Here is an 18,409-nt window from a genome sequence, read left to right as displayed (position 1 = left end):
AAGGTTTTTCATTATTTTCTATATTTTTCATTAGTGCCAAATTTGTAGTTTAAATAAAATTTTATTGTTATTAAAGTGGATTCTTTTTTTTAAAGAGACGGAGTTTCACTCTGTCAGCCAGGCTGGAGTGCAGCTACAGATGTGTGCCACTATACCCAGCTAATTAAAAAAATTTTTTTACAGGTAGGGTCTCACTATGTTGTCCAGGCCGATCTGGAACTCCTGGCCTCAAGCAGTCCTCCCACCTCTGCCTTTCAAAGTGCTGAAATTACAGACATGAGCCATGGCATCTGGGCTAAATTAACATTTTAAATGCTGTTGAGATTTAATCATGGTATTGAAATGATTATTTTAATTGAATGCTTACTTTATTTGTGCAACTTTCTTATTTCTGTTTAATCATAGATAATATTACTATATCTTTGTATACTCCAAAATAGTATTGGTTCTTGTCCAGTTACAAATATTTTTGATTAATGTATTTGCTTTTTAAAATGCTTTAAATTTCTGGCTGTTTAATGTTATATTTGATTAGACAAAAATGGTCATTTTATAACATATATACAAATCATTAAGCATAATGTAATGGCACACATAAATCCATCCCTCAACCAGGAAACTGGATTTTTATCAACCATTTTTTTCTACGTATGTTTTCCTTTTCTCTTCCACCTACCTTCCAACCCCACCAGAGATAATGTCTATCCTGAATTGTGCATTTCTCACTACCTTACTTTTTAATAATACAATACTTTCTAATAATATGATAGATATAGATGCAGAAATAATGTATTGTTTAGTTTTGCTTATTTTAAGCTTTATAACATATCAAACTGCATTTAGTGTTCTGGGACTTGCTTTTATCTTTCAATATTATATTTCTAAGCTTCATCTCTGCTGTTGCAATGGCTATAATTATTTAAGTTTTCGTTAAGTAAAATATATTATCTTGTATAAATAAATATTCCCAGTGAATTTGTCTATTATCCTGTCAATAGTTATTTGGATTTTTCATTACTATTGTCAAATGTTCTGCTATAAATATGTCTCTGGTGCAGATTCATGGGAGTTTACTACGGTCTATAGGTAGGAGTAGAATTAGCAGGTTCTGGGATGTGCATGTTTTCAACTTTACCAGATAGGATGAATTCTGCTAGCAATGTATATATATTTTCAAATATATGTATGAGGATATGACTCATATCCTCACTCATATTTTAAATATTTAGAGTTCTAAATTTTTGCCAATCAAGAGAGTATAAAGCTATATCTTTTTATCTTAATTTTCAGTTTCCTAAAGACTAATAAGTTTAGGCATTTCTCCATGTATTTAATGGTCATGCCTTTTGTTTTATTCTGTGAAATATCTGTTCAACTCATTTGCCCATTTTGCTTATTTTTCTAAATATATATATTTAAAAAATATAATCTAGATACTAGTCCATAGTCATAATATATGTTGCTAATATATTCTTCACATTTGTGACTTTTCACTTTTTATAGAGTGTATTTTGAAGAATAGAAGTTCTTAATTTATCAAGTTTTCTTTAATAATTTTTATCACACCTTGGTAGAAATTTGGTATGTCTAAAAATTAGTAGAAATTCTAATGTACACGTTGAAAAAAACACCTTAATCAGTATATTAGAATATATCTCTGTGTGTGTGTGTGTGTGTGTGTGTGTGTGTGTGTGTGTATCAACTACATTTTTAAGAGCTTTCATTAGACTTAAGAGTTATATGATATGAGCACAGGCATTAGAATGCCCCTCACACACATTTCAACTAAAAAGAAAAATGTTCATATAGAAAGAAATAGGAAACAGTAGCAGCACTAGGAACTGAGAAAGAGAAATATAAGGAAACCAAAATTTCTAGTTATGAGTATAGTATGGGCAAGACCACACTGAATGAAGACTTGTGGTTAACTCACAATCCACTTTCAGAAAGAATATTGTTATCTTTTGTGAAAAGTGTATTCTCACTGAGCCATTGTGTACTGAAACTCAGAACTGGGAAGCCTTTTCTATTGTACTCTCTCTCCCTGTTTCTCTCTCTGTCTCTGTCTCTCTCTCTCTCTTTCTGTCTCTTCCTCTCTCCTTCTTTTTCTTTCTCTTTTTTCATCTTTTTCTTCCTCCTTATTGCTTCTCTTTGTCCCTTTGGCTCACTTGCTCTTCTTACTAACACACCCTCTCATCATCATCATATGCACAGAATTCACCATAAAGTTTCACGTTGAAAAGTCATGGTTGCTTTAAAATTTTCTCCCTTCACATTGGTTTCCCATTTAAATTTTTATTGTCTGTTCCTCAAAATTTTGGCTTACAAGTAGATTTGGGTTAATATTAACTTCACTTGTTTTAAGTTGATTTTTTCACCTAGGATTTTTTAAAATCCATTTTACTTATTTCAAATTTTTAAGATGGGAATATGAGTAGTCAATGGTCATCTGAAGGACTGACCTTTTCTGAAGTGGTTGTCTACCTGTGATCCACATAGCTGTTGATTAGAGAAGGTGGAATAGCATATTACAATCATGGACGACTAGGTCTTCTCCTCCTGCAAGGCCTATTGTAGAATGTATTTAAAACATCTGAGGATATAAATACTCAAAAGTATTTAATGCTGTAGATTTTATTGAGTAGAAAATTATTATGTCAACCTTACAAGATGTTTTCGATTATTAAGTATATAAAACATCTCCTTCAAAAATGTGAGGTGGACTCCTCAGATACAGATTATTTTGAAACTGACTGGCCAAGGGACTTTCTTTCATTCTGCCTGCACAACAGCAAACCTTACCTTTTCTGTGGTTTATATTGGTGGGAATTGCATAGAAAGGAAAAATTCTTTCCCTTCTTTTAATTTTCACATTACAATGCAAAGCAGAACTATGCTGCAATGTGGTCTCTAGTTCCCTATCATGAAAAATTAAAGCTTCTCACTTCAAATTTTCTCATTTTTATTTTCTCTCTACTATAAGTTCTAATAACAACATTTAAGCTAAATGATCATCATCCATCTCACCTACTTATATTATTTCTGCCTTCTAATCTTTGCCATCTCTAATGTATGTTTCTGTCTTTCTTGCAGATGGAACAGATTTGGAGTTGAGGCTGGTCAATGGAGACGGTCCCTGCTCTGGGACAGTGGAGGTGAAATTCCAGGGACAGTGGGGAACTGTGTGTGATGATGGGTGGAACACTACTGCCTCAACTGTCGTGTGCAAACAGCTTGGATGTCCATTTTCTTTCGTCATGTTTCGTTTTGGACAAGCCGTGACTAGACATGGAAAAATTTGGCTTGATGATGTTTCCTGTTATGGAAATGAGTCAGCTCTCTGGGAATGTCAACACCGGGAATGGGGAAGCCATAACTGTTATCATGGAGAAGATGTTGGTGTGAACTGTTATGGTAAGAGTCTAACTAGAGTAGGAAGGCAAGGTAAGACCTACCCTCAGGAATCATCTGCTGGAAGGTAGGGGTTTCTATTATGACTTTAATAGTGTCCCTCTGGGAGGTGTAGGAAATATGTTATATATTCTACCCTTCCCTTATTTCCAAAGTAATGTCTAATTGCTTTTCTTTTTATAACTATAACTGAGTTTAGAAAGAAATGGAGAGAGAAAGAGAGAGACAGAGAGAGAATGCATTACAGTTACCAATGTAATATCTTTATCATAACTATAATTGAGTTTAGAAAGAAATGAAGAAGTTTGAGAGCAGGGATAGCTTTGATTTAAGTGCCTTTTTTCATGTACCAGGTACACTAACAGAACAAATATTTTCTGAAAAATGAGGTATAAAATTAAAGCAAAATGATAAAGAATATCATGCTAATGATTGATTTTTTCACCTAGGATTTTTTTTTTGTTTGTGTATTTGTGTTTAGAAAAAAGCCTCACATACTCCTCCTATAAGTATTTTCAGTTATTTTTTTTTTATTTTTGGTAACTTCATTCATAACAGGGCTATCTTCTATGTATCCTTTTGATTTTATTTCAGGCTCAAAGTTGAATCAGTTTTTCATATGTCTGCTTGTCTTTCTCGTAGGTGAAGCCAATCTGGGTTTGAGGCTAGTGGATGGAAACAACTCCTGTTCAGGGAGAGTGGAGGTGAAATTCCAAGAAAGGTGGGGGACTATATGTGATGATGGGTGGAACTTGAATACTGCTGCCGTGGTGTGCAGGCAACTAGGATGTCCATCTTCTTTTATTTCTTCTGGAGTTGTTAATAGCCCTGCTGTATTGCGCCCCATTTGGCTGGATGACATTTTATGCCAGGGGAATGAGTTGGCACTCTGGAATTGCAGACATCGTGGATGGGGAAATCATGACTGCAGTCACAATGAGGATGTCACATTAACTTGTTATGGTGAGAACCCAAGACATCATGTAGAAGAAAGGAACAATTTGTTTAGAAACAGTATGTATGGAAAGAAAAAGGTCAATCATTCTCTGGAGAAGAATTTTCTCTGGTTATAACACATTTTTGTTACCCTGAAATTGCTCCATTCTGGAGTTTTCCTAAACACTCTTCCTAAAACTGCTCTTCCTAACAAATCTAAAGCACATTTTGAGTTTTAATATTTCTGATCACTCAGCAGTATTCCATAGGCCGATCAAATCTTTTTTCTAAAAACCTTTTTCAAATAACTTCTTGACACAATATCAAATTTTTCCCTTCTTTCTCTGAGGTCACTCATTCTTAGTCTAGTTTTCCCACTTTACTAATTCTTTCCAGCTACCAAAACTTAGATTTCATCAGGACTAAGTCCCTAATCTCATGCTGCCCTCTTTCCTTTGGCAATTTACTTTCCTAGCTTCAACTAAAATTCCACACCAGACACCTCCTAAGAGCTCTAGATACATATATCCGTGTGCTACGAAGGGTCCAAAATGTACCTGAACCTTAATGTTTCCAAAAGTAAGCTTATTATCCCTGTTTACTCATCATCTAATCTTCCTAAGCTCGGTAAATAGCATTATTACCCACTTCATTATTCAAGTCAGAAATAAGGGATCACTTTTTTTTTTATACTTTAAGTTCTAGGGTACAAGTGCACAACATGCAGGTTTGTTACATAGCTATACATGTGCCATGTTGGTTTGCTGCACCCATCAACTCGTCATATGCATAGGTATTTCTCCTAATGTTTTCCCTCCCCCAGCCCCCCACCCCCCAACGGGCCCTGGTGTGTGATGTTCCCTGCCCTGTGTCTATGCGTTCTCGTTGTTCAACTAGGGGATCACTTTTAAGTCCTTCATTTCTCTGTTAGCACACTATATTCATTACATCACCAGATGGAAATGATTATACTATTTAAATATTTTAAAATGTGCCTTCTTCATCTTTTTTTTTTGGATGGAGTCTCATTCTGTCACCCAGGCTGTTGCCCAGGCTGGAGTGTAGTGGCATGATCTCAGCTCACTGCAACCTCCACCTCCTGGGTTCGAGCTATTCTTCTGCCTCAGCCTCCTGAGTATCTGGAACTGCAGGCACCCGCGACCACGCCCAGCTCAAGTATTTTTAATAGAGGTGGTGTTTCACCATATTGGCCAGGCTGGTCTTGATCTCCTGATCTTGTGATCTGCCCACCTCAGCCTCCCAAAGTGCAGGGATTACAGCCATGAGCCACCGCACCCGGCTGAAGAATGTGGCTTCTTTTCACCATTTTCATTACTATCAATATAAACCAAGCAACAATCACTTACCACCTCTAAGAAGTCACTACGGAAAGCAACGACCTCTCCCCAGTGGCCTCTCTGCAGTCATTTCAAACACCTTCAAATCCATTTTCCACACTGCAGCTGAAGTGATGTTTTTTGCAGCACGTTTAGTTGACTTTAAAGTAATATAGGAAATTTCTTATTATCTACGAGATGTTGCTACTCTCTCCTCTTTTCTGCTTGATCTCTGCTGCGTTCTTTCATGTACGTGATATTTTCCAACCCACCTCAGAACATTGAGACATTGTGTTCCTCTAGGTAGAAAAAAACTCTTCCTCCTTCGTTTCTCTTAGCTAAATTTGGTTATCCATTAACATCATCTTAAAGAGCATTTCCTCAGGGAAGCCTTCCCCAAATATAAACATATCCTATTCATATGCTACGATGGCACTCTGTCCTCATTCTTCATGTGTTAATAACATTTTAGTTATTTAATTTCCCGCCTTCTCTCAAATATGCTAATACCAGAGGGATGGGAATTATTTTAAACTTATGTATTCCTAACAATTAGCACAGTTTTCAGCAATTTTAGGTGATCTGTACATGTTTATGTTTTAACTGGTTAATTTATTAGAAACTCAGAGAGGTGGAAGAGGCATAGAAAATATGATAAATCTTTGTTCTTATTCTTAAAATCCAATTCCTATAATTTTTTTATGTTTGGAATTTGAGGAAGATACAAAGTTCTTTAATTTCTAAGTGATCTGTCTCTTACTGGCTGACAGAGTTCTTACAACAAGTGAATAATAATCTGAAAGAACTTAAAGTCTTGGAGTAGTTCAAAGTCATGAAGAGTACTTAGAACCTTCTGTAAAGTCTTCTAATTTCTTCTATTTTTTCTTCTACAAACATCTACAGGTTTGTAAACTCCAATAAATGTTTTGAAATAAAGGATACAAATTAGTATCAGATTATTTAATAGGATAACTCACTTAATGTAAGTCTTTAGAATTGGCTTTACTGAAATCTGAGGTGTTAAAAGCAGTTTTTCAATAAACAGTATTTCAAAAGGAGAAACCCAATTCTCCTGAAGTAAGAAAGGACTTGGTGGCCTCCAAGGGTAGAGAAAACACTGGAGTAGCTATAACTTAATGAGGAAGGTTGAGTGATAGTTGATGAAGCTGAGGGCTGGTACTCAGGGGAGCTATGGCAAGAGTTTTAGACTTTATTTTAATCGGCAAGGGTATTCTTTGAAGGGTTTTATGCAGATAATTACCATGATAAAATTTGATTATTAAAATATCATGTGGACTAACTGAATGAAGAATAGCTTTTGAGAGCGAAGCTTGGATGCAGAGACAGAAGTTAAGAAGACCCTGAAGGAGGTCAGGTAAGACATGATAGTGGTTTGACTAGGGCTAAAATAGTTAAGATAGAGATAAGTGGATGGATTGGAGTTATATTTACACAGCAGCTTTGATAGTACCAAGAGAAGTGAAAAAAGAGGTGAGAAAGAAAGGGTAAGAATTTTTCCCAAATTTCTTATGGGTACAGCCTTGTAGCTAGCAGTACCATTTAAAAGAAAGATGCTAAGAGTGTTAGAACATTTTTGAGGGACTTGGAAGATATGTAGGTGGATATTCCCACTGGAAATTCTCAGAAGAAATGTATGAATTAGAGATATAAATTTAGTATCAGCATATCAGTAGTGCTTGAGGCCTTTGCAATTGATAAAATCTTGGGAGATTTTAGAGGAATCTGGACAGATATGTTTTTGTGGTTTACAAATTTTCTATAAAGACAAATCCAAGGAAATTCTTAAAACATTTTTGATTATTTCCAGTAATGCCTACTGAGGTGGACATTTTATTTTTATTTTTAAATGTCATAATAGCCCCTAAGAATTCTATTATTTAACCTAAAATATGTTTTAATTGTTACATGGTTTGATAAACTTTATGATGAAATGGGGAAGATAAAAGTATTCAGTTACAATTTCAAATTTGAGATAATACCCTTTATTTTACATAATTTTTTCTTGTTTATTAAACTTTGCTACACATATCTTCTGATTATGTTCAACAATTTTGGCACATAACACAATATTGTATATATAATTACATTTTTAAAAGTCAGTTTTTGTAGAAGAAACTCGGATTAAATAATTTGTTATTTATATTTTTACTTTGGTATTGATGCCTATAGACTAGTTTGATTGGATTACTTAAATCTGCAAACGTAATTTATTTATTTCTTCCAGCTACCTGGGATCTGTGAAAGGAACATCAGCAGCAGAATTAGCAAAAGTTAGTTTTATATTTTCACTATGTTTAAGTAACCACAAATGTCCCCAAAAGTGCAAAATAGAGTATCAAATTCTTGCCAAAATTACAGCCAGTTGAAAGCAAGTAGTAATGATGAGCATGGTTTATAGGTATAGAAACAAAAGAGAACAAAGGGAAGTCAAGTCTAGGTTTGATACAGTACAGCTGAATGGGAGAATGAAGAAGTGAGGAACGGGGCTTTAGTCCAGAAGCTGGTAAATCGTATCAAAATACTGGCTTACAGTGGGAATACGAGTGGAGAAAGGAACTAAAGAAATAAGTGATAAGTGACAAAGAGATGATTTTTCTAGGGCTTTTTCTTGTTGTGTACTAGACACAATGACTGATTCTGTGAAAAATAAGAAAAAGGTATGTGTTACATATTTTATCCTCAAGGAACTAATAATCTACTGGGCAAACGATATGAATACATGCCATCTAAAGAACACTGAAAGTGAATGTATATTTCATACTAAATAGATTCCATTGACTTTAAAAAATTTTTTTTATCAGTACAATTGACTATGTTATGTAGCTAAATAAAATATATTCTCTAATTTTACTCCGTATTTTAGTTTCTGGACGATAGTTAAAACCATAAAGGGGATATCTTGGCAATCAAAACAGCTAGGATTTTATAGTTTTATTTAAAGTTGTTTGGCTTCAGTTACAGATTTTTCAGTTATAGAAACCCAGTTTTGCCAAGGGCAACCAGAAATTATCTGATTCAGCAGGATTTATCTGTTACTAAATTTATAATAGAATGACATATAAACAAAGCTTCAAATTATTGTTTTGCAATTAGCAATATAACTACCAAGTAGGCCAGAATGTTTTTGAAAATTGGTCAGAATATACACTCTTCATAGGAAATTTATTATATAATTGTATAATGTGTTTGATGAGACTTAACTAAGAGCAAAAGAAGCAAGGGAAGTACGTTATAATTAATCATTGACCAGTACCATTAAATACAGACAATCTGAAACCTCTATAACTTGGAAGGATACCTACATGAGGGGAATGGATTGTTAGGTTCACTGAACAAGAATCACATTTGCAAGTATGACATTGTCAAATTCTTGCTATCTGACCTGACTTTATCATTTTATTAAAGCCCTTAAATGAGTTTGTTGGACATGTAAAAAGCTGTACATATTTAATATACACAACCTGATGAGTTTAAGAAAAACTGTAAACCCATGAGCCCATCGCCACCATCAAGGCCATAAGAATATGCATCACCTCCCAAAGTTTCTTCCCACTCATTTTATTATTAATTTTTTGATGGTAAGAACATTTAACATAGTATCTACCTTCGTAGCTGCTTTTAAGCATGCAATACAGTATCTGTAGGTCTTTTGAGGTAGAATGAACATTTTAACAATATTAATTATTTTAATCCGTAAACATGGGATATCTTTCCATGATTTTTATCAATGACTTCTGGTTTTCAGAATCTACTGGGCAAACGATATGAAGACATGCCATCTAAAGAACATTGAAAGTGAATATATATTTGATGCCCTTTAAAAGAAGCTATATTCTACTACTTTAGATGGAATGTTACATATATGTCTGTTAGGTTCCTTTAGTCTATAGTGTTGTTCAAGTCCGCTATTTCCTTATTGATTTTCTGTTTGAATTATCTGTCCATTTTTGAAAGTGGAGTATTAAAATCCCTACTATTATGTATTACTATTTCTCCCTTTCAATCTCTTAATATTTGCTTTATATGTTTAGGTGCTTTGACAGGGGCTCATATATATTTTTTCTTGTTATATCCTCTTGATGAATTAACCCCTTTATCATTATATAATGGACTTCTTTGTCTCTTTTTACAATTTTGGACTTAAATCTGTTTTTTCAGATATAAGCATAGGTGCTCTGGCTCACTTTTGGTAGCCATTTACATGAAATATATTTTTCCATCTCTATTTTCAGCCTATGTGTGTCCTAAAACTAAAGAAGTGAGTCCCTTGTAAGCAGCATATATTTGGACCATGTTTTTTCTTAATCCATTCAACCACTCTATTTATTTATTTATTTATTTATTTATTTTTTACTTTAAGTTCTGGTATACATGTACAGAACGTGCAAGTTTGTTACATGGGTATACATGTGCCAGGGCGGTTTGCTGCACCTATCAACCTGGTTTTGGGGGAACAGGTGGTATTTGGTTACATGAATAAGTTCTTTAGTAGTGATTTCTCAGATTTTGGTGCACCCATCACCTGAGCAGTGTACACTGTATCCAATGTGTAGGTTTTATCCCTTACCCACCTCCCACCCTTTCTCCCAAGTCCCCAAAATCCTTTTTATTATTTATTTATTTATTTATTTTTACTTTAAGTTCTGGGATATATGTGCTGAACATGCAGATTTGTTACATAGATATACATGTGCCATGGTGATTGGCTGACCTATCAACCTGTCATCTAGGTTTTAAGCCCCACATGCATTAGGTATTTGTCCTAATGCTCTCCCTCCCCTTGCCCCCCATTCCCAGACACGCCCAAGTGTCTGATGTTCCCCTCTGCGCGTTCATCTGTTCTCATTGTTCAACTCCCACTTATGAGTGAGAACATGTGGTTTGATTTTCTGTTCTTGTGTTAATTTGCTGAGAATGATGGTTTCCAGCTTCATCCATGTCCCTGCAAAGAACATGAACTCATTCTTTTTTATGGCTGCATAGTATTCCATGGTGTGTATGTGCCACATTTCCTTTATCCAGTCTATCATTGATGGGCATTTGGGTTGGTTCCAAGTCTTTGCTTTTGTAAATAGTACTGCAATAAACATATGTGTGCATATGTTTTTATAATAGAATGATTTATAATCTTTGGGTATTTACCCAGTAATGGGATTGATGGGTCAAATGGTATTTCTAGTTCTAAACCCTTGAGGAATCACCACAGTCTTCCACAATGGTTGAACTAATTTACATCTCCACATCCTCGCCAGCATCTGTTGTTTCCAGAGTTTTTAATGATCGCCATTCTAACTGGTGTGAGATGTATCTCATTGTGGTTTTGGTTTGCATTTCTCTAATGACCAGTGATGATTAGCTTTTTTTCAAATGTTTGTTGAAGACATTTATGTGGCCAACATAATGTCTGTTCACATCCTTTGCCCACTTTTTGATGGGGTTGTTTTTTTTCTTGTAAACTTGTTTAAGTTCCTTATAGATTCTGGATATTAGCCCTTTGTCAGATGGACAGATTGCAAAAATTTTCTCCCATTCTGTAGGTTGCCTGTTCACTCTGTTCACTTCTTTTGCAGAGCAGAACCTCTGTAGTTTAATTAAATCCTATTTGTCAATTTTGGCTTTTGTTGCATTGCTTTTGGTGTTTTAGTCATAAAGTCTTTGCCCGTGCCTATATCCTGAATGGTATTGCCTAGGTTTTCGTCTAGGGTTTGTATGATTTTAGGTCTTACATTTAAGTCTTTAATCCATCTTGAGTTAATTTTTGTATAAAGTGTAAGGAAGGGTTCCAGTTTCAGTTTTCTGCATATAGCTAGCCAGTTTTCCCAGCATCATTTGTTAAACAGGAAATCCTTTCCCCATTGCTTGTTTTTGTCATGTTTATCAAGGATCAGATGGTTGTAGGTGTGTGGTGTTCTTTCTGAGCCCTCTGTTCTGTTCCATTGGTCTATATTTCTGTTTTGGCACCAGTACCATGCTGGTTTGTTTACTACCTTGTAGTGTAGTTTTGAAGTTAGGTAGCATGATGCCTTCAGCTTTGTTCTTTTTGCTTAGAATTGTCTTGGCTATATGGGCTCTTTTTTGGTTCCATATGAATTTTAAAGTAGTTTTTTCTAGTTCTGTAAAGAAAGTCAATGGTAGCTTGATAGGAATGGCATTGAATCTATAAATTACTTTGGGCAGTATGGCCATTTTCACAGTATTGAATCTTTTTATCCATGAGCATTGAATGTTTTTCCATTTGTTTGTGTCCTGTCTGATTTCTTTGAGCAGCAGTTTGTAGTTCTCCTTGAAGAGGTCCTTCATGTCCCTTGTAAGTTGTATTCCTAGGTATTTTATTATTTTTGTAGCAATTGTGAATGGGAGTTCACTCATGATTTGGCTCTCTGTTTGTCTATTATTGGTGTATAGGAATGCTTGTGATTTTTGCACATTGATTTTGTATCCTGAGACTGCTAAAGTTGCTTATCAGCTTCAGGAGTTTTTGGACTGATACGATGGGGTTTTCTAAATATACAATCATGTCATCTGCAAACAAAGACCATTTGACTTCCTCTCTTCCTATTTGAATACCCTTTATTTCTTTCTCTTGCCTGATTGCCCTGGCCAGAACTTCCAACACTATGTTGAACAGGAGTGGTGAGAGAGGGCATCTTTGTCTTGTGCTGGTTTTCAAAGGGGATGCTTCCAGCTTTTGCCCATTCAGTACGATATTGGCTATGGGTTTGTCATAAATAGCTCTTATTATTTTGAGATGTCTTCCATCAATACCTAGTTTATTGAGAGTTTTTTTTTTTTTACCATGAAGGGATGTTGAATTTTATTGAAGACCTTTTCTGCATCTATTGAGATACTAATGTGGTTTCTGTCACTGGTTCTGTTTATGTGATGGATTACGTTTATTGATTTGTGTATGTTGAACCAGCCTGGCATCCCAGGGATGAAGCCGATTTGATCGTGGTGGATAAGCTTTGATGTGCTGCTGGATTCAGTTTGCCAGTATTTTATTGAGGATTTTTGCATTGATGTTCATCAGGGATATTGACCTGAAATTTCCTTTTTTGTCATGTCTCTCCCAGGTTTTGGAATCAGGATAAGGCTGGCCTCATAAAATTGAGTTAGGGAGGAGTCCCTTTTTTTCTATTGTTTGTAATAGTTTCAGAAGGAATGGTACCAAATCCTCTTTGTACCTCTGGCAGAGTTCGGCTGTGAATCCATCGGGTCCTGGGCTTTTTTGGGTTGGTAAGCTATTAATTAGGGCCTCATTTTCAGAACTTGTTATTGGTCTATTCAGGAATTCAACTTCTTCCTGGTTTAGTCTTGGGAGGGGGTATGTGTCCAGGAATTTACCCAAATATTTTAGGTTTTCTAGCTTATTTGTGTAGAGGTGGATATACTGTTCTCTGATGGTAGTTTGTATTTCTGTGGGATCAGTGGTGATATCCCCTTTATCATTTTTTATTGTGTCTATTTGATTCTTCTCTCTTTTCTTTCTTATTAGTCTGGCTAGTGGTTTATCTATTTTGTTAATCTTTTCAAAAAACCAGCTCCTGGGTTGATTGTTTTTTTGAAGGTTTTTTTCTGTCTCTATCTCTTTCAGTTTTGCTCTTATCTTAGTTATTTCTTGACTTTTGCTAGCTTCTAAATTTGTATGCTCTCCTTCTCTAGTTCTTTTAATTGTGATGTTAGGGTGTCAATTTTAGGTCTTCCCTGCTTTCTGATGTGGGCATTTAATGCTATAAATTTCCCTCTTACCACTGTGTTAGCTGTGTCCCAGAGATTGTGGTACATTGTCTCTTTGTTCTCATTGGTTTCAATGAACTTCATTATTTCTGCCTTAGTTTTGTTATTTACTTAGTAGTCATTCAGAAGCAAGTTGTTCAGCTTCCATGTAGTTGTGTGGTTTTGAGTGTGCTTCTTAATTCTGGGGTTCTAATTTGATTGCACAGTGGCCTGAGAGACTGTTTGTTATGATTTCTGTTCTTTTGCATTTGCTGAGGAGTGTTTATTTCCAATTATGAGGTCGAGCTTAGAATAAGTGCTATGTGGTGCTAAGAAAAATGTATATTCTGTTGATTTGCTGTGGAGAGTTTTGTAGATATCTATTAGGTTTGCTTGGTCCAGAGCTGAGTTGAACTCTTGAATATCCTTGTTAAATTTCTGTCTCGTTGATCTTTCTAATATTGGAAGTGGGGTGTTAAAGTCTCCCACTATTATTGTGTCAAAGTCCAAGTCTGTTTGTAGGTCTTAAAGAACTGGTTTTATGAATCTGGTGCTCCTGTATTGGGTGCACCTGTGTGTGTATATATATATATATATATACACACACATACACACACACACACACACGTATATATATTTATATATTCATATACATATATACATATATACATGTATATATATGAATATGAGATAGTTATATGATATGAGATATATATGAATATATATGAGATATATATATGAAATAACCTTTTTTCATATATATATGAAAAGCATATTATGTTCTTCTCTAAACTGATTATTCTACTTAGTAGTTCTTTAACCTTTTTTCAAGGTTCTTAGCTTCCTTGCATTGGGTTAGAACATGTTCCTTTAGCTCAGAGGAGTTTCTTATTACCCACCTTCTGAAGCCTCCTTCTGTCAGTTCATCAAACTCATTCTCTCTAGTTTTGTGCCCTTGCTGGAGAGGAGTTGCGATCATTTGGAAGAAAAGAGATATTCTGGTTTTGGGAATTTTCAGCATTTATGCGCTGGTTTTTCCTCATCTTCGTGGGTTTATCTACCTTAGATCTTTGTGGCTGAAGACCTTTGCATGGGGTTTCTGTGTGGACATTCTTTTGTTGATGTTGATGCTATTGCTTTTTGTTTGTTAGTTTTTCTTCTATCAGTCATGCCCCTCTTCTCCAGGTCTGCTGCAGTTTGCTTGGGCTCCACTCCAGACCCTATTTGCCTGGTTATCACCAGCGGAGTGTGTGCAACAGCAAATATTGCTGCCTGCTCTTTCCTCTAGAAGCTTTGTCCCAGAGGGCACCGGCCTGATGCCAGCCAGAGCTCTCCTGCATGAGGTGTCTGTCAATCCCTGTTAGGAGTTCTCTCCCAGTCAGGAGTCATGGAGTTCAGGGACCCACTTGAGGAGGCAGTTTTTCCCTTAGCAGAGCTCGAGCACTGTGGTAGTAGAACCCTCCTTGTCAGGATCTGCTGCTCTGGTCTCCATTATATCATTCTTATGCCTTTGCATCTTCATAGCTTAGCTCCCACTTATGAGTGAGAACATATGGTGTTTGGTTTTCCATTCCTGAGTTACTTAGAAAATATATATATACACACACACACACATATATACATATATACGTATATACGTGTGTATATACATATATATGTATATATACATATATGTATATGTGTATATATGTATATATATATTTGGAAGATATATATGTATATATATATATATCTTCCAAATATATATATACATATACACACATATATATCTTCCAAATATATATATACATATATACACATATATATACCCATATATATACATATATACACATATATATACATATATATACACATATATGTATATATACACATATATACTTATATATACACGTATATATACGTATATACGTGTATATATATATGTATATATATACCACAATTTCTTTACCCAGTCATTGATTGATGGGCATTTGGGCTGTTGCCGTGTTTGTGCAATTGCAAATTGTGCTGCTATAAACATGCATGTGCAAATACCTTTTTCAGATAATGACTTCTTTTCCTCTCGGTAGAGACCCAGTAGTGGGATTGTTGGGTCTAATGATAGTTTTACTTTTAGTTCTTTAAGGAATTTCCACACTGTTTTTCATAGAGGTTGTACTAGTTTATATTCTCACCAGCAGTGTAAAAGTTTTCCCTTTTCACCACATTGAAACCATCTATTATTTTTTGATTATGGCCATTCTTGCAGGAGTAAGATGGTATTGCATTGTGGCTTTTACTTGCATTTCTCTGATCATGAGTGATGTTGAGAGTTTTTTCATCTTTGTTGGTCATTTGTATTTTTTCTTTTGAGAATTGTCTATTTGTGTCCTTAGCCCACTTTTTGATAGTATTGTTTGTTTTATTTCTTGCTAATTTGTTTGAGTTCCTTGTAGATCCTGTATATTAGTCTTTTGTCGATGTGTAGATTGTGAAGATTTTCTTCAACTCTGTGGGTTTTCTGTTTGCTCTACTGATTGTTTCTTTTGCTGTGCAGAAGCTTTTTTATTTAATTAAGTCTCATCTATTTATCTTTTTTTATGTTGCATCTGCTTTTGTGTTCTTGGTCATGAAGTCTTTGCCTAAGCCAACATCTAGAAGGGTTTTTCCGATGTTATCTTTTAGAATTTTTACGGTTTTGGGTCTTAGATTTAAGTCTTTGATCCATCTTGAATTGATTTTTGTATAGAGTGAGAGATGAGGATCCGTTTTCATTCTTTTACATGTGGCTTGCCAATTATCCCAGTACCATTTGTTGAATACGGTGTCCTTTCCCCACTTTATGTTTTTGTTTACTTTGTTAAAGATCAGTTGGCTGTAAATATTTGGCTTTATTTCTGGGTACTCTTTTCCATTCCACTGATCTATGTGCCTATTTTTATACTAGTACCATGCTGTCTTGGTGACTATTGCCTTATAGTTTGAAGTGAGGTTATGTGATACCTCCAGATTTGTTCTTTTTGCTTAGTCTTGCTTTGGCTATACATGCTCTTTTTTGGTTCCATATGATTTCTAGGATTGTTTTTTCTAGTTCTGTGAAGAATGATGAAGATATTTTGGTGGGAATTTCATTGAATTTTTAGATTGCCTTTGGCAGTATAATAAATTTTTTTTTTGCAGCTATTGTAAAAACAGTTGAGTTCTTGATTTGATTCTCAACTTGGTCACTGCTGTTGTATGCAGAGCTACTGATTTGTATACATTAATTTTGTATCCTGTAACTTTGCTGAATTCTTTTATCAGTTCTAGGAGCTTTTTGGTGGAGGTCTTTAGGGTTTTCTAGGTATATGATCATATCAGCAAGCAACAACAGCTTGACTTTCTCTTTACTAATTTGGATGCTCTGTATTTCTTTCTCTTGTCTAATTTCTCTGGCTAAGGCTTTCAGTACTATGTTCAATAGAAGTGGTGAAAGTGGGCATCCTTTTCTTGTTCCAGTTCTCAGGGGGGAATGCTTTCAATGTTTCCCCAATTCAGTAGAATGTTGGCTGTGGGTTTGCCATAGATGGCTTTTATTACCTTAAGTTATATCCCTTCTATGCTGATTTTGCTGATGGTTTTAATCACAAAGTGATGCTGGATTTTGTCAAATGCTTTTTCTACATCTGTTGATCATGTGATTTTCGCTTTTAATTCTGTTTATGTGGTGTACCACATTTATTGACTTGTGTTTGTTTAACCATCCCTCATCCCTGGTATGAAACCCACTTGATCATGGTGGATTATCTTTCTGATATGTTGTTGGATTCAATTAGCTAGTGTTTTGTTAAGGATTTTTGCATCTAGATTTATCAGGCAATTTTCTTTTATTGTTATGTCCTTTCCTGGTTTTGGTGTTAGGGTGATACTGGCTTCACAGGATGATTTATGGAGGATTCTCTCTCAATCTTGTGGAATAGTGTCAATAGGATTGGTATCAATTCTTCTTTGAATATCTGATAGATTTCAGCTGTGAATCCATCTGGTTCTGGACTTTTTTTGTTCTCATTTTTAAAAATTACCATTTCAATAACACTGCTTGCTATTGGTCTGTTCAGAGTTTCTATTTCTTCCTGGTTTAATCTAGAAGAATTGTATATTTCCAGAAATTTACCTATCTCCTATTGGTTTTCTAGTTTATGCATTTAAGGATGTTCATGGTAGCCTTGAATGATTGTTTGTATTTCTGTGATATTGGTTGTAATATTTCTTATTTTGTTTCTATTTGAGCTTATTTGGATCTTCTCTTTTATCTTGGTTAATCTCACTAATTGTTTATCAATTTTATTTATCTTTTCAAAGACCCAGCTTTTTGTTTCATTCATCTTTTTTGTTGTTGTTTTTCAATTTCATTTAGTTTTGCTCTGATCTTTGGTATAATTTTCTTCTGCGGGATTTGGGTTTGGTTTGTTATTGTTTCTCTAGTTCTTTTAGGTGTGCCCTTAGATTGTCTATTTATACTCTTTCAGACCTTCTGATGCAGGCATTTAAGGCTATGAACTTTGCTCTTAGCACCACCTTTGTTGTATTCCAGAGGTTTTTATAGGTTGTGTGACTATTATCATTCAGTTCAAAGAATTTTTAAATTTCCATCATGATTTCATTGTTGACCCAATGCTCATTCAGGAGCAGATTATGTAATTTCCATGTATTTGCATTGTTTTGAGGGTTTCTTTTGGGGTTGATTTCCAATTTTCTTCCATTGTGGTGTGAGAGTGTACTTGATATAATTTTGGTTTTCTTAAATGTGTGGAGACTTGTTTTGTGGCATAACATATAGTCTATTTTAGAGAATATTCCATGTGCTGATGAATAGAATGCATATTCTGCAGTTGTTGGGTAAAATTTTCTGTAAAAGTGTGTTAAGTCCACTTGTTCTGCCTCTTATTTGCCATTTTTTACCTCTACACTCTGTTTTTTCATTAGAGAATTTAATCAATTTACATTTAAAGCAGTTATTGATAGGTAAG

General features: G+C 34.9%; 1 protein-coding gene across 9 annotated transcripts in view; it reads left to right on the top strand.

The window, feature by feature from the left end:
* CD163L1 (CD163 molecule like 1) overlaps positions 1–18,409 on the top strand; it is a 111,812-nt gene that overhangs the window by 7,549 nt on the left and 85,854 nt on the right. For 6 of the 9 annotated variants that reach the window (XR_001707814.4, XR_010148254.1, XM_063786262.1 and 3 more), the window contains 2 exons: positions 3,094–3,444; positions 4,054–4,374. Coding sequence is in view for 7 of the 9 variants with exons in the window: in XM_063786262.1 (XP_063642332.1) it covers positions 3,094–3,444; positions 4,054–4,374 (672 nt within the window). In the remaining 2 variants the exon portion in view is untranslated. Of the gene's footprint in view, positions 1–3,093; positions 3,445–4,053; positions 4,375–7,929; positions 7,976–18,409 lie in introns of those variants that run through there. The other 3 variants (XM_054663024.2, XM_063786264.1, XM_016922886.4) reach the window with 3 other exon arrangements.

Source organism: Pan troglodytes, chromosome 10 (assembly GCF_028858775.2).
Source record: "Pan troglodytes isolate AG18354 chromosome 10, NHGRI_mPanTro3-v2.0_pri, whole genome shotgun sequence".
NCBI classification, from domain to species: domain Eukaryota; kingdom Metazoa; phylum Chordata; class Mammalia; order Primates; family Hominidae; genus Pan; species Pan troglodytes.
This window is presented reverse-complemented; position numbering and strand designations above follow the sequence as displayed.